The 22,129-nt window shown below is 40.8% G+C and overlaps 1 protein-coding gene and 1 long non-coding RNA gene across 10 annotated transcripts in view; one reads left to right on the top strand and one right to left on the bottom strand.

Annotated features, from left to right (window-relative positions):
- The window catches only part of ARL15 (ARF like GTPase 15), a 386,198-nt gene that overhangs the window by 250,128 nt on the left and 113,941 nt on the right, over positions 1 to 22,129 (bottom strand). For 6 of the 7 annotated variants that reach the window (XR_012071492.1, XR_012071493.1, XR_012071494.1 and 3 more), the window contains exon 2: positions 407 to 551. Coding sequence is in view for 3 of the 7 variants with exons in the window: in XM_072958699.1 (XP_072814800.1) it covers positions 407 to 551 (145 nt within the window). In the remaining 4 variants the exon portion in view is untranslated. Of the gene's footprint in view, positions 1 to 406; positions 552 to 19,435; positions 19,532 to 22,129 lie in introns of all 7 variants that reach the window. The other variant, XM_072958700.1, reaches the window with a different exon arrangement.
- The window catches only part of LOC140695696 (uncharacterized), a 30,321-nt gene continuing 25,553 nt past the window's right edge, over positions 17,362 to 22,129 (top strand). For all 3 annotated transcript variants that reach the window (XR_012071498.1, XR_012071500.1, XR_012071499.1), the window contains exons 1-2: positions 17,362 to 17,403; positions 19,094 to 19,215. This is a non-coding gene — a long non-coding RNA (uncharacterized lncRNA). The remainder of the gene's footprint in view (positions 17,404 to 19,093; positions 19,216 to 22,129) is intronic.

The raw sequence follows: 22,129 nt of genomic DNA, 5'->3' as shown, positions 1-22,129 counted from the left end.
GAGGAGAGAAGATTCAGACTCTATCAGCTGTACCACATAGGGAGCGTGTGACCAATAGGAGGAGGCCAGGGTGACACTTCAAGGCAGGAGGACACTCAGGGGGCCTGAGATGAACCCACTCTGGCAGAGTACTCAAATTCCAGGTTTCAGGGTTACTTTCTATCAACATTATCCTGAGCCTGACTCATGCAGTGGCACTTAAACGACCAACTAGAAGGACAGAGGGTACAGCAATTTGATGCTATTAAAGCCTCTCTTATGTCTAGGCTGAGAATCAGAGGGTCTAAAAACACATAATAAACTGTGAAGCATTTCAGTGAAATGAGGGGATCCCACCGACAGCAGAGGAAACAAAAGTGTCTCAGGGGCGAGGAAGACGAGGGCGAGGACCTGGGCTGGTACTCACCTGTGGTCGAAACGACGCTGTCGGGGCTCTCACTGCACAGCTTGGACAGCAAGCTGGTCTTGCCAGAGCCCGTGAGGCCTATGCAGACAAGGTCATACTCTGGGCGTGCCGGCGGTGGTCCCTTGCAGCAGAGGGCTCGAAAACACTGCCAAGAGAGAGGAGACACAGCTCTTTCAAACAAGACTGCATGCACAACTGAGTAACATTCAAATGACTACGTTTGGGGAAGCAATTAAATAACAGCTTCACTCAAAGGAGGAAAGGGGACTTTATAGAGTGGAGAGAACCAGACCGCCTTGCCCAGGTGATCAGGGTTAACATCCTAGGAGTGAGACACATGCAGACTTCCCAGCTCCCCTCCATGGTGACGGAGACACTGCAAGGGGCACCAACTCATCACGCGGCTCTCTTGCCCCAAGCACACCACCTGAATCCAAGCAGGAGGAAATTAGACACCACCATTCTGAGGAGGATTCTGCAGGACAATTGGTCTGCTCTCCTCTAAAATCTCCAAGTCTTAAAAGTCAAAGAAAGACTGAGGAACTGTTTCAGGGTAAGAAGACTCAAGAGACATAATGCAACGTCTTCTGGATTGAACCCTGGATTGGATGGGGAAAAACATCACAACCTATGTTGTTGGGATGACAGGTAACAGCTGAACACAGACTAAATATGAGAGACTGCAAGGACAGTATTGTGTAAGGTTGAATTTCCTGAATTTAATCACTGCCCTGTGGTGGCATAAAAATTATCATCGTCCTGAGGAAAGACAAGTAAGGTATTTAGAAGGGAAGGGTCCTGATGCCTGAAATTAACTGGCTAAGAGCATTTCTAAATCTCTGCCTCCATCACCACATCTACATGGTGAGAAGTGAGATAAAGCCAATGTGGTAAAATGTTCATGACTGGCCAAGCTGAGTACAGAGTCTACAGGCAAGTCCTTGCACTCGTCTTACAACACTTTGATATTATTTCAAAATAAAACACTTTGGAAATTCATTAAATAGAGTTCCTGTATATTATCACCGCCATCTTGATCTTTGTTCAATTTTGTTTCAGGCCACTGACCTTGGGGTACTATGAACAGTTGTTTGCTCTGCAAGAGTTAAAGACCAGGGGATCTGGGAGACGGGGAATCACTTGTGTAGGTTTTGGTCTTTCAACTTATTTGACATCCATTTATGAGGGACCATCTATGTGCCAGCTTGTAGAGACTGAAGTCTTTAGGCCCTGAAAGGTTCAAGAGAGAAAGAGGGAGAAAGGGAGGCAGGGAGGTAGAGAGGGAGGCAGACCTACTGACTTTTGGCTCATCTGGAGATCATGAGAGAAGAGACCTATAGAAAGCCTGTGCTAATTCTTCTTACTCAGGTAAAATCTGAGCCTTGATTGGCTGTCGTACTCTCATAAATCAAGCTTGAATATTTCTCTCCCCAACTTCTCACACTTACATTAGTCAGTAAGTCCCGTGCATACACTCTCTGAAAAGCTCTAGAGTCTGTCTGCCCCTCTCCAGCCTAGGCTGCCATCACCTGGACAACACCAACATCCTCCCACGGGTCCCAGTCCACTTACTGATGCCCCCTCAATTCTCCACGTAGCTGCCATTACGATCATCGTGGTCTACAGGGCCCTCCAGGATCCAGTCCACCCACCCCTCCAGCCTCATCCCCCCATGACTCCCCTCTCACTCTCCTTCTCACTCCCCCACCTCCAGTTACAGTCACGCTGACCATCTTGCACCTCAAGGCACTCAACACATGCTGTTTCCTCTTCCCCCAACCCAACTCTTGGCAATGAGGTCGGGAACGCCTCATTGGCTTTTGTCTCAGCTAAAGCATTGCTTCCCCATGGCCGCCTGCTCTTATGCTAAGAGTATATTAGCAATTTGTGTCAAGCTCTCACAGTCTGTGAATTCATACATAGACTATTACAGTTTCTTATTCATCACCAGACTGTGGGAAACTTATCTGTCCATCTTCATCCCAGTATCCCTAGTGCTTTGCAGGGAACATGGCACAGAATCTAACCTCAATGAATAACTGCTGAATGATGAATGAATGACATTTAAACTTAACCTAAGAAAAGAAAAAGAAAACGAAAAGGCTAATAGGAAGCTTGATCCATGCTCTCTCTGGCCACCCACTCCCCCTATAAAGCTTCAAGAAAATAGTGTTAAAATAAGAGAAATCCTTGACTTTTTCACTTCACTTCAATGCCAGAAGTTAGCCCAGTTCCCAAAAGCATGGTTTTGATGTGCAGGACCTACTTTCTTGGTGTGCTAGAGTTTCTTTTTGTCCTAAATTCACTTTTTCTCGTCTTTTAAGAGGCTCTGTCTACTGGTAAATTCTATGATCATCTAATACACATTCTTCATGGATTTATTAAACTCTAAACATATTTCTTCTCAGTCTTTTCAAGCCTGAGGAGTCCTAATTATTTCAGTCTGCCTTCATATAGCAGCCCCTCCCACTCTTCCATCATGTTTGTTGCTCTTCTTCGGCCTAACTTGAGTACCATTTTGCCTCTCCTACAAGGTTAATGACTTGCAACTACAAAAAGCCTTCTAGATGCCAATCCATCGCATCCGGGATTTGTAAGAAGGCTGGCTGATCATTGTCTGACTTTCTGCAAACTTTTCCTCACCCACAAAAGATACAGGTCTCCTGGACTCATGATGAGAGCTGTTCTGAGAGTCAGCTGTATGTGTGTATTCTTTCAAAGACTGGCTAGTAGCCCTTCACTAAGGAGGGTTCTGCCAAGTTCAACTGTGACAGACACCACCACTAGTCACTCACAGAGTGGTCTCTCTTACTGGGCTGCTTTGATCTTCGTTTTGGGAAGAGAGGAAAGACCCTGTTCCTGCTCTGGATACCCCCATTCATGCTCAGTTCCTCTGCCAGAATTCCCCTGGACTAGCTCCTGGAAAGAGACCATCCCAAATGCCCTGGCTCAGACTATCGTCAATCTTAAATAGAAAATGAAATTGCAGGTGACTGATTATTCAGTTTCAATTATTCAGATGCCAATATTACTCAATATACTTGTGATGAAAAGCTCCAGAATTTCATCTTGATGCTTTTTTTTTTAATCCAGAGTTTAAAAACTCTGCAGCCAAGCCCACTAATATCTGCATCACCTGTTATTTTATCCTAGGTCACCAAAGACACTTCTGACATAAAAGGCAATTTAGCAGTGACATTTTACTCCACTCTCATCTTTTTTCTCCTCTATCTTCTCCCCAGTGACGTCATCTCTAGCCCCATAGGTCCAACCATGCAGATGGCAAAGACACCTACCACATGGCACGTCCCCTCTCCCCTCAATCTCTTTTCTGAATTTCAGGATATTTTCAATGATTCTGAAAGAATCCAAACTAAATCTGAATATAGCAAAGGCCTCCCCTCAAAACCACAGGCTACAGCAATAAGACATTTCAGAACATAAAAAGCATAAAGGTTAGATTGACAATTATTATAAGGCATGATCACTGACCTAAGTCACAGACTCTGAGTATCTGAAATAAATAAATCCTACAGTTAACAGGAATAGTACCAGATTTTGAGCCCACAAAATAAGACTTTTAAAACTTTGCTACTTCAAATGGGAAGTATTTTGTTTTGAGTCAGTTCCTAAAAACTGTACAGAGTTTTCACTTGGTTTTCATTTTAAAACTTAATGAAGCTTTGGATCTCATAGTCAATTTACTTAAAATTACTCATTTTGGCCTCTAGACTATACTGTACCAAAGTTCATTGTGTCTGTCTCCTAAAGCAGCTCATGCATTGTTAAGAGTAAGCCCTTTTCACTGGTGTACAATGCTAAACACAATGCCGTCGGCTGTCCTGACAGCAAGCGGCAAACTCAGGCTTCATTCCCAGGCCAGACACTGAGGCATTGTATAACTCTGTGCAGGCCGACAAACCTACCCATGCTTCAGTCTCCCCACCATTCACCAGCAACTTTTTAACACTCTCAGCCACCTCCTTTCCTTAGGAGGATGTTACAAGGCATCAGCTGAATGCTTAATGCTATGACAAGGGTACCATACAGGTAGGTGCATGTTCATTTTCCTAGGGCATCTTAAAAGATTGTTAGCTTTCCTGGGCAAGGGCCTGGCAGCCCACCATGCAGCCCAGACTGTGCTACTTCCCTTCCCTCGGCCCACAGCAGCCTCCACATGTACCAGCCCCTTCCAGTACAACCCAAGACACTAAAGACACACAACCGTTAACCTTCTTCACCTGCAGCAGGGAATAGAGAACAGGGTGAGTCTGCATTCTAGCGATGGGGACCAGGAGAGAATGGCAAAAGACCACCAAGGTCAAGGTCTCTGTTGCCTTGACTGCTTCAGTTCATAGCTCTTTTCACATGGGGTCCATTATGACTTTTTCCTTCCCAAAAGAACTCAGCGTATCTCTCATTACTTGAGGATACAGGATGGTTCTCCCAGCATGCATCCACAAGCTTCTATCAAAAGTGGATGTTAGGGAATGGTGTGCTAAGATTTGAGAGAGGGCCAAGATTGGAATCACCAGTAGTAACTCTGTGTTGTAGACTTTGGACAAATTGTAGAACCCTTAGCTGAAAGATGGCTTAGCCAAAAAGCAGAAGCAAAACCTTAGGAATCTCTGCTTGAAGGAGGATGACCATGTGTATTGGGAAAAAGGTAAATAAAAGATTAAATTGCAAAGTAAAGTGAGGACTTATATTTCAGTCTCACAGTCTAGCACTAAAGCAGCAAGATTGTCTTAATGTCCCTATTTCTGTTGGAGACAGTGCCAGACACTGGTAGGTCTGGCAGAGCACTGTAGACAGCAGTACTCAGTGAATAACTGCTCCACAAATCGATGCTGTAAAGCAGTAATGATGCACTTACAGTATATCTCACTTCTCTCTACATCTCCACCTCAATGACCCCAACTACCCTCCAAATCACTCTCCAGTCCCTCAGACTGAGCACTTTACGTTTCTGTGCCACCCAGGTCCCCTGCACTCAGAAGGAAAGGCTCTTCCCTCTCTTTTCTCCTTGGCAAATTCCTTTCAAAGTTCTGCTCAAATGGCATCTCCTCTGGAAAGTCTCCAATTTCCTCAGAGAGAATGGATTCCTTTCTTCCACTGCTTGGTCCTTTACACACACTTCAAGCACTGTAGTTAATATTATGCCACCATGTATTCTTTCCTAACTGGCATTATTATTAGATGATTGAATTATGCACAATGACCCCAAGACATGTTCATCCTTGGTCTGATTATTGGTTCAAAAAGTTTAATTTTACAGCTCCCAAGGGTGGCCAGGCACCAGTACAGAGCAGCAGAGCTGAGGTACAATTCACAAGTCTAGACAGAGTCTTGCTCGAAATCCTCCCCCTCTGGCACTGGTCCCTGTGTTGACCGTATCTCCTACCACCCCGTCTCGCTAAATCCCTAGCCTTTGGGGACATGGCATTTGTTTCAATTGATGCTCTGTTTTTCATCATGAATACATGATTTTATTCTGTGCATGATTTCAGTTTGACTGAAACTCTGTAGAGCGGCTGGAAAATTTTCCCCCGTCAGCGTCTGGACTTCCCGCAGCTACAGTCACTGCCCCAGCACCACACTATCTCCTCCTTATTTAAATCAGGGTCTCGCCAAACAAAAACTGGAGGTTTCCTATGGCAGGTGACCAGGTCTTTCCGTGGAGCCCTAACTAGGGCCTGTCTCTGTGCTCAATTAATACTTGTCAGATACACAAAAACTCAGTTGGTACCTAAAAGCAAGAGAAAGTTAACCCATAACTTGAGATGGACATATTTCTTAGGTAGTTTGGTTTCAAAGCCAAAACTAGGCACTTACACATTCTGACCCTCAAAATGACAAAAGGAAATTTTTAAAAGGAATTTCTAGAATGTTTTCTAACATTAAACATGTTCACTGAATAAAATTTTAAGTGTATAAATATCTAAAATTACAAAATTTAAAATAAAATATTTTCCAAGTCTATACTGTTCAAATATGGGTCTGTCTTTGAAAATACAACCAAAATGTGTTGATAGGGCTTGTAAGAGCTGCTTAAGCTCTGGAAGAGACATGACAAAGGGATTGGTTTCCTACTAACGCAAAAAATTAGACCAAAGGCAGTTAGTACCACTGAATACAAGATCTAAAGGATTTGTGTGTTAATTCACTTACTTTCCAGAACAATCCAATGAGAAAAGTACTATGTGCTTCTCATTTTAAGATCGGGAAACTGGGGAGAGTATAGCTCAGCGGTAGAGTGTGCTTATTAGCATGCACAAGGTCCCGGGTTCAATCCCCAGTACCTCCATCAAAAATAAACAAACAAACAAACCTAGTTACCTCCCCCACCCAGAAAAAGATCTTTATTTAAAAAAAAAAAAAAGAAATATGGTGAAACTGAGACCCAAAGAAATTAAATGACTTGTTTAAAAAGTGAAGCCAGGGTCTGAACTCTGGCAGTCTGGATCCAGAGTCATTTTCTCAGGGAATGAAAAGCCTCTAACATCTGAAGGTGTGTCACAGAGAGGCAATGTTAGGAGCATCCTGTGTAGTGAGGGACAGAACTGGGGCTCCAACCAGGGCTGTGCAGCTCCAGGGTCTCACCCATGTCCTCTCGGCCTCAGGACGGCCACATCTAGAGTCGGGGACTGGAGCATCAGAAGCGGGGTCTTGTCCCGAGGGGGTGGGAGCATGCTTTAATAAGCCTGCCTGTGTAACTGGACACAGCCTGGCAGCGGAAGGGGAGGATGCAAATCTTGGTGTTGTGTCCTGGACTGTACGGCCCGGTGTATGGCTGAAGCACCTTTCATTCCAAGTGGATGAGCTGCATCTTTCTCCCAGGAGAGGGACAGAAACTGAGTTCCTTCAAGGCCGACTTAGGGATCAGGGAAAGAGGAGGAGGTCTGGCTGGGATGGAAGACAAGGGGATACCGAAGTGCTACAGGCTTCTCTTTCCCACTGTTTGTGAGAAATGTCTTCCATTTTTGTCCTCAGGAAAGGAAAAAGCTTGTCTATAAAGAGAAGCCCACACGAGCTGCAGAGATTTCTGATACTAAGCATGGGAAATAAGGAAGGAAAAAAAATCTATGAAGATGTAGTCTTCAAATGTTCCCCCTTTAAAATGGGTATGTGTATATTATACTTCAGTAAAGTAACTAAACAAACAAGTAGTAAACAAAATAAAATGTGTTGAGGAAGAGTGTGGGAGAAATACAAGAATAAACTGGAAATCCATGTGAAGGAGATGGTCTATGTGAACATGCAAGTCTTAGCTAATCTTTTCCTTCCAATTGCAAGAAGAAAACCGAATTTCAAAAATGCTCTGATGTCTTGGCATACCTAGCAGTTCTTGTAAAGAAGTGAAAAGAATACAAATTCAAAATGGCACCTAGAGCGACAGATAGAATCAGCAGGGTGACAGAGTGCTGTGAGGAGGACCTGGATCATAGGCAGCTCCCAGCAGATGACTTCTCCAGGTCACAAAAGCAATCCACTTTTCGAGGTGAAAAATCCTGTGGCCCTTTAAGACCCTAGTGGGAAAAACAATCGTTTTTACAGAAGATGGGTCAAATCTTTCGGGCATGCAGGTTGCTCCGAGCTCCCAGATGAAGGCTTTGGCCCAGAACTGTCCCAGAGCTGAGGCTTCTGGCCAATACATCACACTGCCTCAGGATACTAAGTCTGTCTTTGCCTTACCTTTTGTATTTCTCAATCCACATTCCTTTTTGGGGTGAAATACTCCATTATTTCTGCTTTGTTCTGGGCTGTCTCCTGTCTCTGTCCCTATTAACTCGTGGCAACAAAAGAAACAAACAGAAGCAGGGGATTTCATGCTTAGCAGCTACAGACATTGGCCTCACGGCTTTGGAGAGGGGCAGACATCTGAGACTGTGAATGGAAGAGAGTGCCGCGGCGCTGAACCAGACCAGGGGCCCACGTGGCTCCCAGTCTGTGCATCAGTCATCCTGATCAGTGGCATTCACGAGTCCTGCTATGCATATTTCCACATGATCCAAAAGTGGGGTTTTAAAAGTTAGGAATTACTTTTAAAGAGTCTCTAATTCAAGATTCTCCTATATTTCAGCAATTCAAAATTTCAGGTCTTTTCACATTGGAAACAGACCAGGGGGCTAAGGTTTTTTTGTTTTTTTAAATAAAAGCAAAGAAACTCAAAAAGGAAGCTAAGTAGAAAATAAACGTCTTCCTTATTTTTAAGATGTAATTTTTCTCTCATAATGGCTAGATGGAATATCTAATTTTTGTAACAACAGAATTATCCAATAAAATTAGCAGCAAATTCCCCAGGCATGACTGTCTGTAATGAGAACTGAGCTAAATGCATATCCATAAACATATCCAAATCAGGGCTTCACCTGGGTCAGTTTCAGATCATATTTTTTTCCCTTAAAGAGCAAAAAAACACAAACTTAGTTGAAAGTGAAAGAGCTGAACACATTTTGTACTGAACCTCTTTTTTTGGTCACTTTCTGAACAGCCTGTTTCTACATGAAAAGTAGGGCATAAAAATACACAGACGCTTTTACTATTCCTTACCAATGGTATTTTTTCTATGTTTCATATGTTTAGGAAAAGTTGGGGAATGGAAACATTTAAAAAGAGCTAGACTCCCCCTGGTAGATCTTCAAGTGGGTTTACAGATCATGAAAAAATCTCCCAGGAAAGATCCCAACAAAGCATATTTTCTCTGCTCTTGGTGTTTTGGAATTGGAGATGGGGAACCTTGGACGATTAAGAGGAAAATACACCAAACTAAAGTCGTTTTTCTTTAGACCCTAACAGTAGAAATCCCATTCCATATTTTGGGACAACAGAGCATTCTTCACTTAACAATCTTTGGGCTCTGTGAAGATGGAGCTCAGTCCTATATATCCTCTCAGTGACCAATTCCTGTAAATCTGCCCAACTTGGTCTCTACTGTCTCCCTGTTCCTCTCCAACCCTGAAGCCTCTGCTCAGCGCATCACCACTATCTCCAGGAAAACACACTGTCTGTTCTCCTAATGGTGTCCTTATCTTGGGTCTTATCCAACTCCAGTCTCCAAAATGTTAATCATGATCTTCCTCAAACACATCAAGTCATTCCCATGATTTAAAATCTTTCCATGGCCACCCATAGCTGTCAGGATAAAGTCCAAACTCTTCATCTAAGCAGATAGGTTCTTTATGATCTGGCCTTTGCTTTCACTTCTGGCCTCTGATGGTTGTTAGAGGGATTATACGAGGTAATGTTCACACTGTTTGTAAAACACCAAAACCAGGGTTCGACATGTGAAACTTAAAAAGTAACCGTATTTAAAGTTTATAAATATAATTACAATATATAATATTTATAATTATACTGTCTTTAATTTTTATTTTCCCACCACATACATGGCCCTCAAGCCAAACACACAGACCCATGTGCAGTTCCTGATCCGGTCTCCTTCACATCCCATGTCATCAAAGGGGCTGCCCTCTGCCTATCCATCATTCTCCACTATCTCCCTCTGGCTGGCTCCTAGTCATCCTTCCAAATACAGCTCAAAGATCATTTCTTCCAGGAAGACTTCTGTGACCCTCCGTCTGATTTAGATGACCTCCTTCAAACTTCTGTAGCACCTTTTCTGTTCCACCGTCATAACACTCATCATGCTGTCGAGTAAAGCTGATTTACAGTCCATCTTCCCTCACTGGACTTGGAGCACCTGAATGCAGGCTCCATTTCTGATTTGACTTTGGAAACTGAGTGTCTGACACAGCATCCACCACATGGTAGGGTGAGCTCCCCAGGGATTAAGTACATGGCTTTGATTAAGTGCATGATCAGACAAGCCTAAAATCCAGCCCTACTGCAATCTGAAGAAGTTACTTCACCAATATCTGTGTCCTAGTCTAGAAAACAAGGATCGTCTCATAGGATAGTTGGGAGTAGTAAATGCGGTAGTCCATATCAAGTGTTCAGAATAGTATTCAATTATCAGTAAGTACTATTTTCACCATGATTATTAACAGATTTTTTCACTTAGAATAGTGTTTTTCTAAAGAAAACAGATTTTTTTGTGACCACATATCAGTAGTCTTCTCACGGTGGACAATGAAAGAAAACTCAGGGTTTGGATCTATTTTATTGTCCCTTTGGTCAAAGATCTGATAGGATATGGCAAATACCAACGGTGGCTAACCACACACAGACCATCCTTTTGGTCTGCTGTAATAAGAACTATTGAAAGAGATCATAATATGATGTATAGTGGGACATCACTGGATTTGTTTTCTTCCCCTGAGAGGAGACACAGCTTTTAAACGTGCCTGGTCTATCCCAACAATCAATTCTCTTTGATTATGAATCTCCTGCCCTGTCTATGCAGACCTAAACAAAAGCATAATGGTGGGGGGAGAAGGGGAGTCTGTAATCCCTGCGCATCCTCAGATCACGTTGCTCTAACTGCTGACAAAGACGAATGTTTACTATGGTCTAGCGCTGAAGGGCCAATACAGTGAACTAGATGCTATCTTGCCTCACACATCAACACACGTGTCAGACAGATTCTGATTGCAAAGTCTGCTGCTGGTGATGAGAGAGGCAGAGAGGGCACAGCTGGATATTTCAGATCCACAGCTGAGCTGGCAGCGGTGGTAGTTCAAGCCATCTTCTCACTTTAAAAGCTGAAATTAATCTGAGAGAGTTATTTAAAGGTGTGTTTTATTACGGGGGCACTTTCAAATACTGTCAAACTTCACAAGCAAAGGCTGAACACACAGATTAAGGCAGTTCTAACTTGGGGTCATCTATGAGATATCAGAGGATTTCTTTCAGCCACAAAGCACTGATCAAAAATGAAATACCAACAAAAATAATCTTCTGTTCCCTCAAAAGATTACAAGTAGCATACGGACTTAATTATATCACAAACATTTTTTACTATTTGCTTAATCTGATTCTCTGGAACTAATACAGGCACAAATGCATTAAATTATGTTGGTATATATATTACATAGATGGAACAAGTAACATATTGCAGGTCGGTGAAGACACTAGGAGGAAGCCCATAGGCCTGACATTTAACTGAGGTCTTACTACAATGAAGTCTCAACAACATCAACCATTTTTATTTTTCCAAGAACACACTTCCAATCAAAAGAGTTCTCCAAGTACCAGGAACATAATACTTGAAAATCATAAATTTTTTTTCCAAAATGGGCATCCTTTTTTCTTTTGTATCAGACAAGGTTCTGGTCCCAAATAGCAGAAAAGTGATTTATTAGAAGGATACTGATAATTCACAGGACAGACAAGAAGACTAAAAAACTGCAAGAATCAAGGCAGCCCACAGTGACACTGCAGCAACCATCAGTACAGGAGTCACTACTTGTACGAACTGCCTGGCATCCTCTTCTGAACTCCACTGCAGCATCACAACCTCTGACAACTCCAACCTGGTACCACTGATCACCGAGCTGGAGCATCCAACTGGCAAAGCTGTGGTTTCATGCTGGGGCCCTGTCTGCCAGGGATTTAAGAAATAGCTGCCCCCCCCCCCCCCTTCAGCAATGAAAGAGAGCCCTGACTCCAAACTTGTGGAATTTGCCCCTGAATAGGTATTCACTTGCAGGGCAACCCAAAACAGTATCAACTATACATTTTGTCCTTTGGCCCAACAGACAGTAGGCTTCTCTACTATTTCTATTTAAAGACCTAAAAGAGAACAATATTTGTTGGTCTTCCAATCTAATGGACTTATTTTTGATGGAATATGCCAGGGTCTTGGGCAGAGGGCAAGATGAAACCTAGTAGAAAAATCTAAGCCTGGATTTCCTGAGCAAAATGTTTTACCCTCTCAGTGTCCCACCTGTGTACTATTATTTAATGCTCAACTCTCCTATTCTACATGCATTCTCTTTCTTCTTTCCATACTTCTACCGATAAATTACTACATGTAAGAAGATGGGAGCTGGCTGTGTCTGTGTAGGAAGCTGATGCCTGATGGCTCCTATGTCCAAACTTGCATATTCTTGCTTTCTTTTCAACTTTAACATCTTGTAGGAGGGAAATGGGGCAGGACATATGTGGAGGGGTATGTAGCACCTAGCTTTTGTTAATTAAGAACAAAAACTCAATCAGGTAGCCTGGGCTATTGCTTGTCTCTAGAAACAGATATAAACTCCCTAAGGGTGTATGACTGGGCTTTTTTTTTTTTTTAAATCAGACCATTCTGGTTTTCCACACGTTTATCTAAATAATGTATATAATCCTTTAAGTCTCTCTTTTCTAATTTGCAAATCACACCGTAATTATGAAGCAACTGTTACAACAACAAACTACTCATCAGGAACATGTGAAAAACCAAAACCAAAACCAAAAAACCAGAGCAATCCTATTTATGGTTAACAAAAAATAAAAAATAACAAAAATCATAGTCTTTGGCTGACAAATTCAGCTTTCCCAAAAGAATAAAATCTGAAGCCTTCCGTAAACCAGCATGCTAAAAAAAACAAACAAACAAAAACAAAACAAAAAACAAGACAAAAACAAACAAAAAACCCCAAAACACGGTAGGGGGGATGGGGTTGGAGAGAAAGGATTTTTTAAAAGGCATATATTTTAAAAAGGGATATTATGCCATATTTATTTTGCAAATCTGTGGAAATATTTTATGACATTCATCCAAGGAATTATGACCCCAGCTGAACAGACTATCCCTGCCGTGGCTCTCCATAAGGAAGAAAAGGCATATACCCATGACTCTTTGAATTGAGCATTAGAATCGATTTTATAATTACAGTAATAGTGGATATGAAGGTCCTCAAGGGAATTGTTCATGGACAAATTAGAGACAGCGTTGGCAGAGATAAAATATTCATCACCAAAGAGTATATAAAATGTATCTGAGAGAAGCAGGGCTCATTTGGGAACCATACGAGGGGAATAAGATGTCACCAGAAAAATGGAAGTATTCTCTGTCATGTAAAAACCTGACACAAAGAATTTCAGTGGAAACAAATTCTGAATATATTAAAATAAGACTTCACTGTCACACAATCTGAGGGCTATGGCATAGGGTAAAAAATAAAAAAAGGTCTTGAGATTTTCTTAACATGCATGACTTTCAAAGCATCTATACAATAAAAAACCACCGCTTTCTCTTCAGTCTTCCTCATGTTGTCATAATTTACAATTTCTTATGATTTGTAAATCTCTCCCCACCTTCAAAGGATAAAAGATACAGAATTTTAAAACATGAGATTTTTGAAATGATTCATTATACAATGTTAAACCCGTATCACTTATGCCTTATTACATGTTTGTATTATAAGCCACATCTGGTCCTTCATTAAAAGAAGTGAGAAGAGAATAAAGGACATAATAAAAAAAATTGATATCAAATAAAATTTGATCAAACAGGGCAAGAGATATTCTCTAAATCACATCCAATTTAGGTTAAGGGCGGGTATTTCAAACTTTCAAAGACTGACGGGAGATTAAGGAGAGCATAGCACTAAATAGGGTGATAATCTTTGACTTGACACAAGCATGTTAATTAACAGATCTGGTTAACCTAAGACTTCTGCCTGACTAGGAGAGTGTTTCAAGAGAGCAGTATCCTAATGTGTGTTTGGGGGCACCATTACTTTAAAAAAAACAAACAAAAAAACAGAAACAGAAACAGAGCCATTAACTGTCAAGAAAAATAGAGTTCAACAATAATCTCTAATAGGAAGAAACCCAAAAATGCAGAAGATACAAAACAAAACATTGAGGGCACGTGCCAGAAATAATCTACTGTGGGCTCTGCTAGCCTCTGTGCTGGGTGTCTTCCATTGTGCATCCCTGGGCTGCCTCCACCCTTCTTCACCATGCTTATTGTGCAGGGAGGCTCATCTCCATGACTGCATCCACAGGCACCCATGCCACTGGCTTCCAGTCAGATTCAGCAGAAATGAAGGCACCAGCAAGATATGACAGAAAGAATGAAACTGCATCTTTACTCCTCCAGCTTTCTCCTTGAAAGGCCAACAAGGCAGGCTGCACCCCAGGAGTTAAGATCCACAGCTTCTAGCAGGCTTCCACCAAGTCCTCTCTGTCTCTGGGTTCTCATAAAAGCTCTCTCTCTTTGCCCCTTTGGGATTAGGGGTGGTGTTCTCATATCCTGTCCACACCTTTGAAAACAGTCCCATTACTGTCTTCAAATTACCCAATTTAAATTTGCCATCTCTTTCCCGTCAGGACCTTAACTGACAGAACCCTCTTAGTGACTGGAATGAAGGAGAATTATGGATGACACCTAGGTTTTTGGCTTTAACCATTAAGGAATTATGATTTGGGAGTAGCAGGATGAGAAAGAAACGAAGAGGTTGGTTTTAGTTACGTTTGAGATGGCATTATTAGACATTCATACAAAAATGTCCAATAGGCAGGTGGAGTCTAGGATTCTGAACAGAAGTCACTGCTGAAGATTCAAATATGAAAATCAATGGATGGTTTCTAAAGTCATGGACAAGGTCGCCCAGGACGTCTGTACATGAGAGGAGCTTTGTGGCATTCCTGCATAAAAATGACTATTTCTTCTGTTTCACAAATTAATGTTCAAATTATTAAAGCTAGAAATATTAAAAACTTTGCTGTTCCTCATGCTTTTACATTTACCTAAGAAATCCTATTACTGTTGTTAGAAAGAAACCTAGTAATTCATAACAATCACTTTTAAGGGGGACTTTGATTAATGTTTGGTCCCATTAACAAACTTGACTAAACTCTTTACAATTTTAACTTGTATACGTAAATTTAATATATTCAATTTTCTTTGCAAAGCATTTCAATTGCTTGAAATACAAAATGCTTCCAATTCCAACTGTAAATTCTTACAACTCCAATAAATTAAACACAAAACTTGGTAGACCTTAAGTTCTCAAACTTCTGATTACAAAAACATTTACACTTAAGAGTACCAATTTCAATTATTCAATGTGATACTTTAAACTGGAATAAAAATAAATTGTGATTACACATACATATTTTAATTGTAAAAATAAGTTATTTTAAGCCTACCACAAAACATCAATAATATGAGTTTGATTTACTTCATTTCTATACACAATTCTAAATTTCAAAGACTTTTGACAGCAAGTCATGATTTGGATTCTTCCCTGACACGGTGATCAGTCATGTAGAGAATGTTTTTTCTCTATGTACAATGGAAATGCCATGCCTTAAAACGTCTTGGTCAACGGGCAAGAACCCTAGATTCAAACTGCTATTACCTAATTCTTCCCTGAGATTTGGATCAGTAACATCCCACCTAGGTTGTACCTAAATTATTTCATCAATTCATTGGATTTTGCATTTCTCCTAGCTCTAGAGACATATTAAGGCCAATACTGTAGATGAACTATCTTGCTCCTCTCAAAAACTAGTCCTATACAGTAGGATCTTGTTGTTTATCCATTCTGTACATAGGAGTTTGTATCTGCTAATCACACTCCCAGTTTATCCCTCCCGCCACCCTTCCTCCCATCTCTGGTAACCATAAGATCGTTTTCTGTTTGTGAGTCTCTTTCTGTCAAAATGAAAAAGAATACAAAAAGGAATATGTATATGTGTGTATGTGTATGTATGTGTATGTGTGTGTGTAAATATATATAAACTGAATCACTATGCTGTACACCAGAATCTAATATAACATTGTAAATCAATTGTACTTCGATTTGAAAAAATGGGGGGGGGGGGCAGTCCTACCACCAGATTCTGTTCCCTTCAGCCTCCTCTAGGAAATTGCTCCAGCAGTCCCTCCCCTCTCTCCTGTACCCAGCTGTCCCTTACTACTGGGTGATTCTCAACAGAATATATCAGCTGCCATTTTTCTGATCTAGAGAGAGGGTGAGGGGTGAGAGGGGAAGAGAAAAGAAGGGGAAGGAATGACTCTCTCCTCACTCTATTTCTTCCTCCCTTTCTCTCCTTTTAGAGCAAAACTCTTTGAAAGAATTACCTCTACCTCCTCTTTCAACTCTCTCCTGAACCCACTCCTACCAGGTTCTCGCCTTGTCAAGGTCATCAACGACATCCAGGTTACTAGATCCAATGGTCAAATCTCAGCCTTTGTCTCACAGGTCCTTTCAATCAACATGCCTCCTCCTTAAAAGGCTTACTCACTCAAATTCCGGACACCACCCACTTCTGTATTTTCTATTTCATTGAGAAGGGAGTTCCTTGTTGGTTTCTTAATCTCAACAACCTCTTAACCTGACAATACCTGGGGTTGATCTAAAGTGTCTTATTTGTCTTCATTCACTTCCTTGTTGACCTTCTGTTTTTCAAATCTCTCTAGATGCATCTAACTCCCAAATTTGTGTCTGTACCAGGGTCCTCTAAACTCATACACGCAAACTTCTACTCCACATACCTCCTCTAGGATACTGAATTGGCATCTTCAACTTAACAGAACTCATAACTGAGAGGAAGAAATAGTTTGGGGATGAGTTAACAGCAACTCCATTTTTTTTTCCAGTTGCTCAGGCCCAGAACCCTGGAATGATCCTTGGCATCTCTTTTGCTCTTAAACCACATGTCCAATCCATCAGGAAGCTCTGTCAGCAACAGCTTCAAAATACATCCAGAATCCAGCTACTTCTTACCACCTCTACCCTTCCCACTCTGTCTAAGCCACCATCATCTCTCACCTGGATTACTGCAATAGCCTCATAACTGGCTTCCTGCTTCCTCTCTAACCTCCCTATAGTCTAGTTACAATACAGTAGCCAGAATGAGCCTGTTAAAATGTGTCAGATCACATCTATTTTCCATTCAAAATCCTCCAAAGGCCAGTCAACTTCACTCAGGATAAAAATCAAAACCCTTGTAACAGACAAGGTCCTATAAAGTCTGCCACCACCTCCCTCCCCCCACCTCCACCCTCTACCTGTTTCTATGACAACAGCTACTGTGACTTCCTCTCGAAGTCAGTTGCTTCAGGCAGACTGGCTCCTGGCAGTTCCTGGACCTAGGTATGGCCTACTTCAGAGCCTTTGCACTCACCATTTCCTCTTGCCCTAGAATCACAGATTCAGTCACTCCTTTATCTTGCTTGGGTGTTTGGTCACACATCACCTTTACAGTGAGACTTAACCTTGATCACTCTATTTTAAAGGTACGTCCTTCCTTGCTCACAACAATCCCCATTCCCCTTAGGTGCTTGATATCTTCCTGCAGCATTTATTGTAGTCTTACCTATTTGTTAATTAACTCATGCATTCATTTACTGTCTGCCTACCCTCAGGAGAATGTAAGTCTTATAAGGGCAGGGATTTCTGCAGGTTTTTGACTGATGCATCCCTGGCAACTAGAACCTGGCCTAGCACAAAGTACACACCCAATATTTTTAAACTAATTTGTTGAATGGTTTCCACAAATACTTCACAACCATACTGGATTATTTCCTAACCTCTTATCATATTGAAGTTGATGGAATTCTTCAATCTACCTATATTTTTCTTGAATGAAAGGAACACATATTCTTTTAAATCACATCCTATTGGTTTTGATACATCTTGTACTTTTATCAGACTCTTACCAAGTTCAATCTTCCTCTAGAATTACAACACTAAGTTCACACCAGTGACAGGGGAGGCCCAGGCAGAGTCTCCAAGTTGTCCAAACTTTACAAGTTGGAGACAAGAGAAGAAACCAACCAGTCTGTTGGGGAAAAAACTAGGACACATAGTGTAATGGAAATAAAGATAAACGTTCTTTTAACTAAGATAGATATTCTAAGTAGTTACCTAAGATCAGAACACACAGATGACCATTGTATTTGGGAATATGGAGGATGCTGGTAATCTTAACAAGACCAACTGTAATGGAGTGGTGGAGATGAAAATTCAGGTTGCCCAACAACCTCTTCACTTGACATGTTTCACCCGGGCCATCCCTCCATTCCAACTGCTTCAACTATATTGAGGATTCCTCAATCCCATGCCCAGTTTCAACCTCTTTCTGGAGAACCAAACCAGTGTGTTTAAACTTCCTGTTAGTCATCTATACCTAGATATCCCTTAGGTACTCAAACTAACAAAAACCCAAACTCGTTATCAATCCTTACACCCACTTGTCCCTCTTTCTTATACTTCCTACTTTAGCAAATGTCATCAACCCATCATTCAAAGCTAAAAACCTAATATCCTCACTCTTTTCTCTCTCACACTGCTCAAAATTCATAGAAGTCTCCTATTCATGTTGATTCTACCTCAAGTATTTCATATATACTCTATACTTACTATTTTGTAATAAAACCATGATTTCTTGACAGAACTGTAACTATTTCAACATAAACACTGCACTTAGTACATCACAAGGGCTCAATCAGATATTTCTTGATTCACTCAAGTAGCTCATGTAGCTCTATCATAAATTGCTCAGATTTAGTTATGAAATCAATTTATTAAACTTGACACCACGATTGAATTAAAGAAAAATTGAATACCCTGGGGCTGAGATATTATGGATGATAATACCACGACTATAAAGATCCCCCAAATAGTAAGTACTGTCTGGGTTTGAGTGTCCCCTGGGAGACTACGGTCAAGAACACTGCAGCGTCCTGACTGCCACTCACTGGAATTACTCCCACTGACTATTGCTTTCTATAGCCCCTTCCATGTACACTCAACCTTCTTCAACAATTCATTTCCCCTTCAGAACCTACTCCAATGAAAGAACCTGATCAATGCTAAAAAGCTGACAAATACATGACGTAAACAATGAGTTTCTCCTTGTCAGAAACATGGACCCAATGAGATGTTCATCTTGAATAAGAAGTGGTAAGTCATGACTGGGAGAAATCAGCAACAGTAAGTGAGGATGCAAGCCTAAGACTCACAGCTCTTCATCTCTCCTGCGAGCTCTCCTGAGATCCAGTAATACAATCCTACCCTTGATAACCCCCATAGGGCCTTGCCAGGAAAGGACAGAAAAGACCTCAAGAAGTATTTTGGCCCCGAAGTGTTTTTGAATCAAGTTAGAGAAAGTTATGAAACTCACAGTTGTCATACTTGACTTGCATCCAGAAACACAACTCAAATGAAGCATGTAGCCTCAATGGTTGATGGTTTTCAGCTGGGTGTACTTTCTAGCCACCTAAAATGAAAAATCTCTCTTTAATCTCAACCTAATAATAATCCTCGACCTGGCAAAAAAACAAAAACAAAAACAAAAACACTATATACCTTTATGACAAAGTGAGAAGGGATAGGTTATAGAAAATAGAATGCCTTTACATAGTTCCGTACTTTTAATCACTGATATTTATAGATTCAACACTGTCTGGAAGGCTAAAACCTGAAAGAATCTACCTCGGCATACCTGATCCATCACACACACAGAATGAGTCATCTTTTATCTAGCTCACACCACAAGAGAGTTTTACTTTTAGCTGAACAAAATTCCCAAGGGGACATCTAGTCCTGCTACTTAGAATGCCAAAGGTCTGACCTCGAGAGTAGAGTGTCCCATACAGAGGAGGATGTCCCAATCTCTCTCTACTAGTGGGTGAGATGTATGGAGACTCCTCTTGAAACTCTAAGGATATGTATTTACTCAGAAAGTAAACTCATATTCCTTTTGTCCAAGAGGTAATATCGTTTTCAATTCTCAAGGCCCAGGTTTTCTTAACTCCTCCTCCTCCCCCGCCCCGTGACCCAGGGTCACATTAAACTTTATTTTCACAGTATTCAGCTTATGTTGCTAATAATGCTCTACTTACTTCATTGCCCTAGCGCCAAGATGTGGACTGAATGTCTGTCTCCTCCACTATATTATATGGTCAAACTCTTTTTCTTCATTCAACTTTGTATCATCATACCTGATACACAGTATGTTTGTGAACCGTGTAAATCAATGGATGAAATTCAGCATGACTGATCTCAATCAAATTGAGTAGATCCATTAAAATAGTCCAGAATCAAGATTAGATTAGATTAATAGCAAATATGAAGGTTTTAGTCTCATTTTTTGAGATAGATTCTCTATTCAACTACCCATATTCTAATCGATAATTCACTTATGTGTTTCAGAAAGATTTGAACAAGATATTCCTTGTCTTAGACTTTGAAAAGCATCCTGTAAAAATAACAAAGATGCAGAGGTGTTCATTTTTAAAAAATAAAATTTTAAATGAGATACGCATGCTGACTGCTCTCTGGGAGTAAGAATGAAAACCACAACTTGTCTGAATTATTCTATTTATTTAAGAAAAAAGAAAGATGCTGCTTGAAAGCTTCCAGAACCAGGAGTCTTGAATCAGAGCTGTATAGTACCTGTAACAAACCCCACCCCTATCCTCAAAATTGGAGGGTTCCACTCAAAATCAAGCAACCTATACAGTTACACCTGCTCAGCGAGACTCAAGAGAGGGTTATTTTCAACAGAGAGTAATTAAAATTCTGTGTTCAGACAGTCATCAATGAAAATGTGCAATAAAATGAACCCTGCTTTTCCTTTTTTTACTCATAAGGAATCAAAGAGTTAACAATTTTAAAAGAATACAAAATATGATTGAAATAGCTACAAAGACAAATGGAGGCTATATAATTATTTTCCAGGCTAGAGGAGGAAATAACTTTCTATCCTTATTAATCTAAAAATTGGCCAAACCCAATAGTTCAGGAAAACTTTCTGTTCTCTCTAGTCCAATTAGAGGCACATATAGATGTATACTTAATTTGATTTCCTTCTCTTCTCTTTTTTTCCCCCTGGTGTTTAAAGTAATCTTTGAAAAAATAATTCAACCTATCAAATGTGTAAGGGAGAAAGTGTAAGTCCCTCTACATTCTAACTTCCTAGACATTATTGGTATTCAGTTCTTCAACCTTTTAATGCATATACTACCTTATATACATTTTTTCTCTCTTTTTTTTAAACAAAAGTGGGATCACTGTATGCATAGTTATACAACCAGCTCATAGATAATCCTCAGTGTCATAACAGAGTTTTTAGCTGATTCTTTTTAATGTCAGAATAGAATTTCACTGTATGACCATCCTAAAATTTATTTAACTAGTCTCCAACTGGTGGCTGATACATGGTCAGTTTTAAACTACACAGAATTTAGACTTTTAGAGCTATAAAAGACCTTAAAGAGCATATTATGGAATCCAAACTTGTCACTATATAGATGAAAATACTGAACCCCCAGATACTGAAGCATCTTAATAAAAAAGACAGCAGGTTTGCTTGGTGGCAGACGGAGATGTGGACTACAGCTCTTTCCACTGTTTAGATGTTGAAACTCTAGTTCCAGACTTCTAGAGTTCAAACTCTAGAGCCAGACTTCTGGGTTTGACTCCCAGGTCCATCACTTACTAGCTGAGACACCTCTATCAAATCACATAACCTCTCTGGGACTTAGTTTACTTATCTCAATAATGTGACAATAATGCAATTGTTGTCAAGAATAAACTGGTTATAATATAAAGTGCTTAGGATACTACGTTGGCAATAAAGCAGTAAGTAAGTGCTAATTATTACTGTTATGGGCCAAATGTTCATGCTCCGCCCCCTATCATATGTCAAAATGCTAAGCCCCATGTGATAGTATCAGTGGGTGGTGCCTTGGGGAGGTGAGTAGGTCAAGGATGGAGCCCTCCAGAATGGGATTAGTGCCCTTATAAAAGAGATGCCAGAGAACTCTCTTGTCACGTCCACCATGTGAGGACCCAGCAAGACGACGAGGCTGTC

The sequence above is a fragment of the Vicugna pacos genome, chromosome 3 (genome assembly GCF_048564905.1).
Source record: "Vicugna pacos chromosome 3, VicPac4, whole genome shotgun sequence".
Lineage (NCBI taxonomy): Eukaryota > Metazoa > Chordata > Mammalia > Artiodactyla > Camelidae > Vicugna > Vicugna pacos.
Note: the sequence above shows the minus strand (reverse complement) of the source record. Positions and strands in the feature narration are given on the sequence as shown.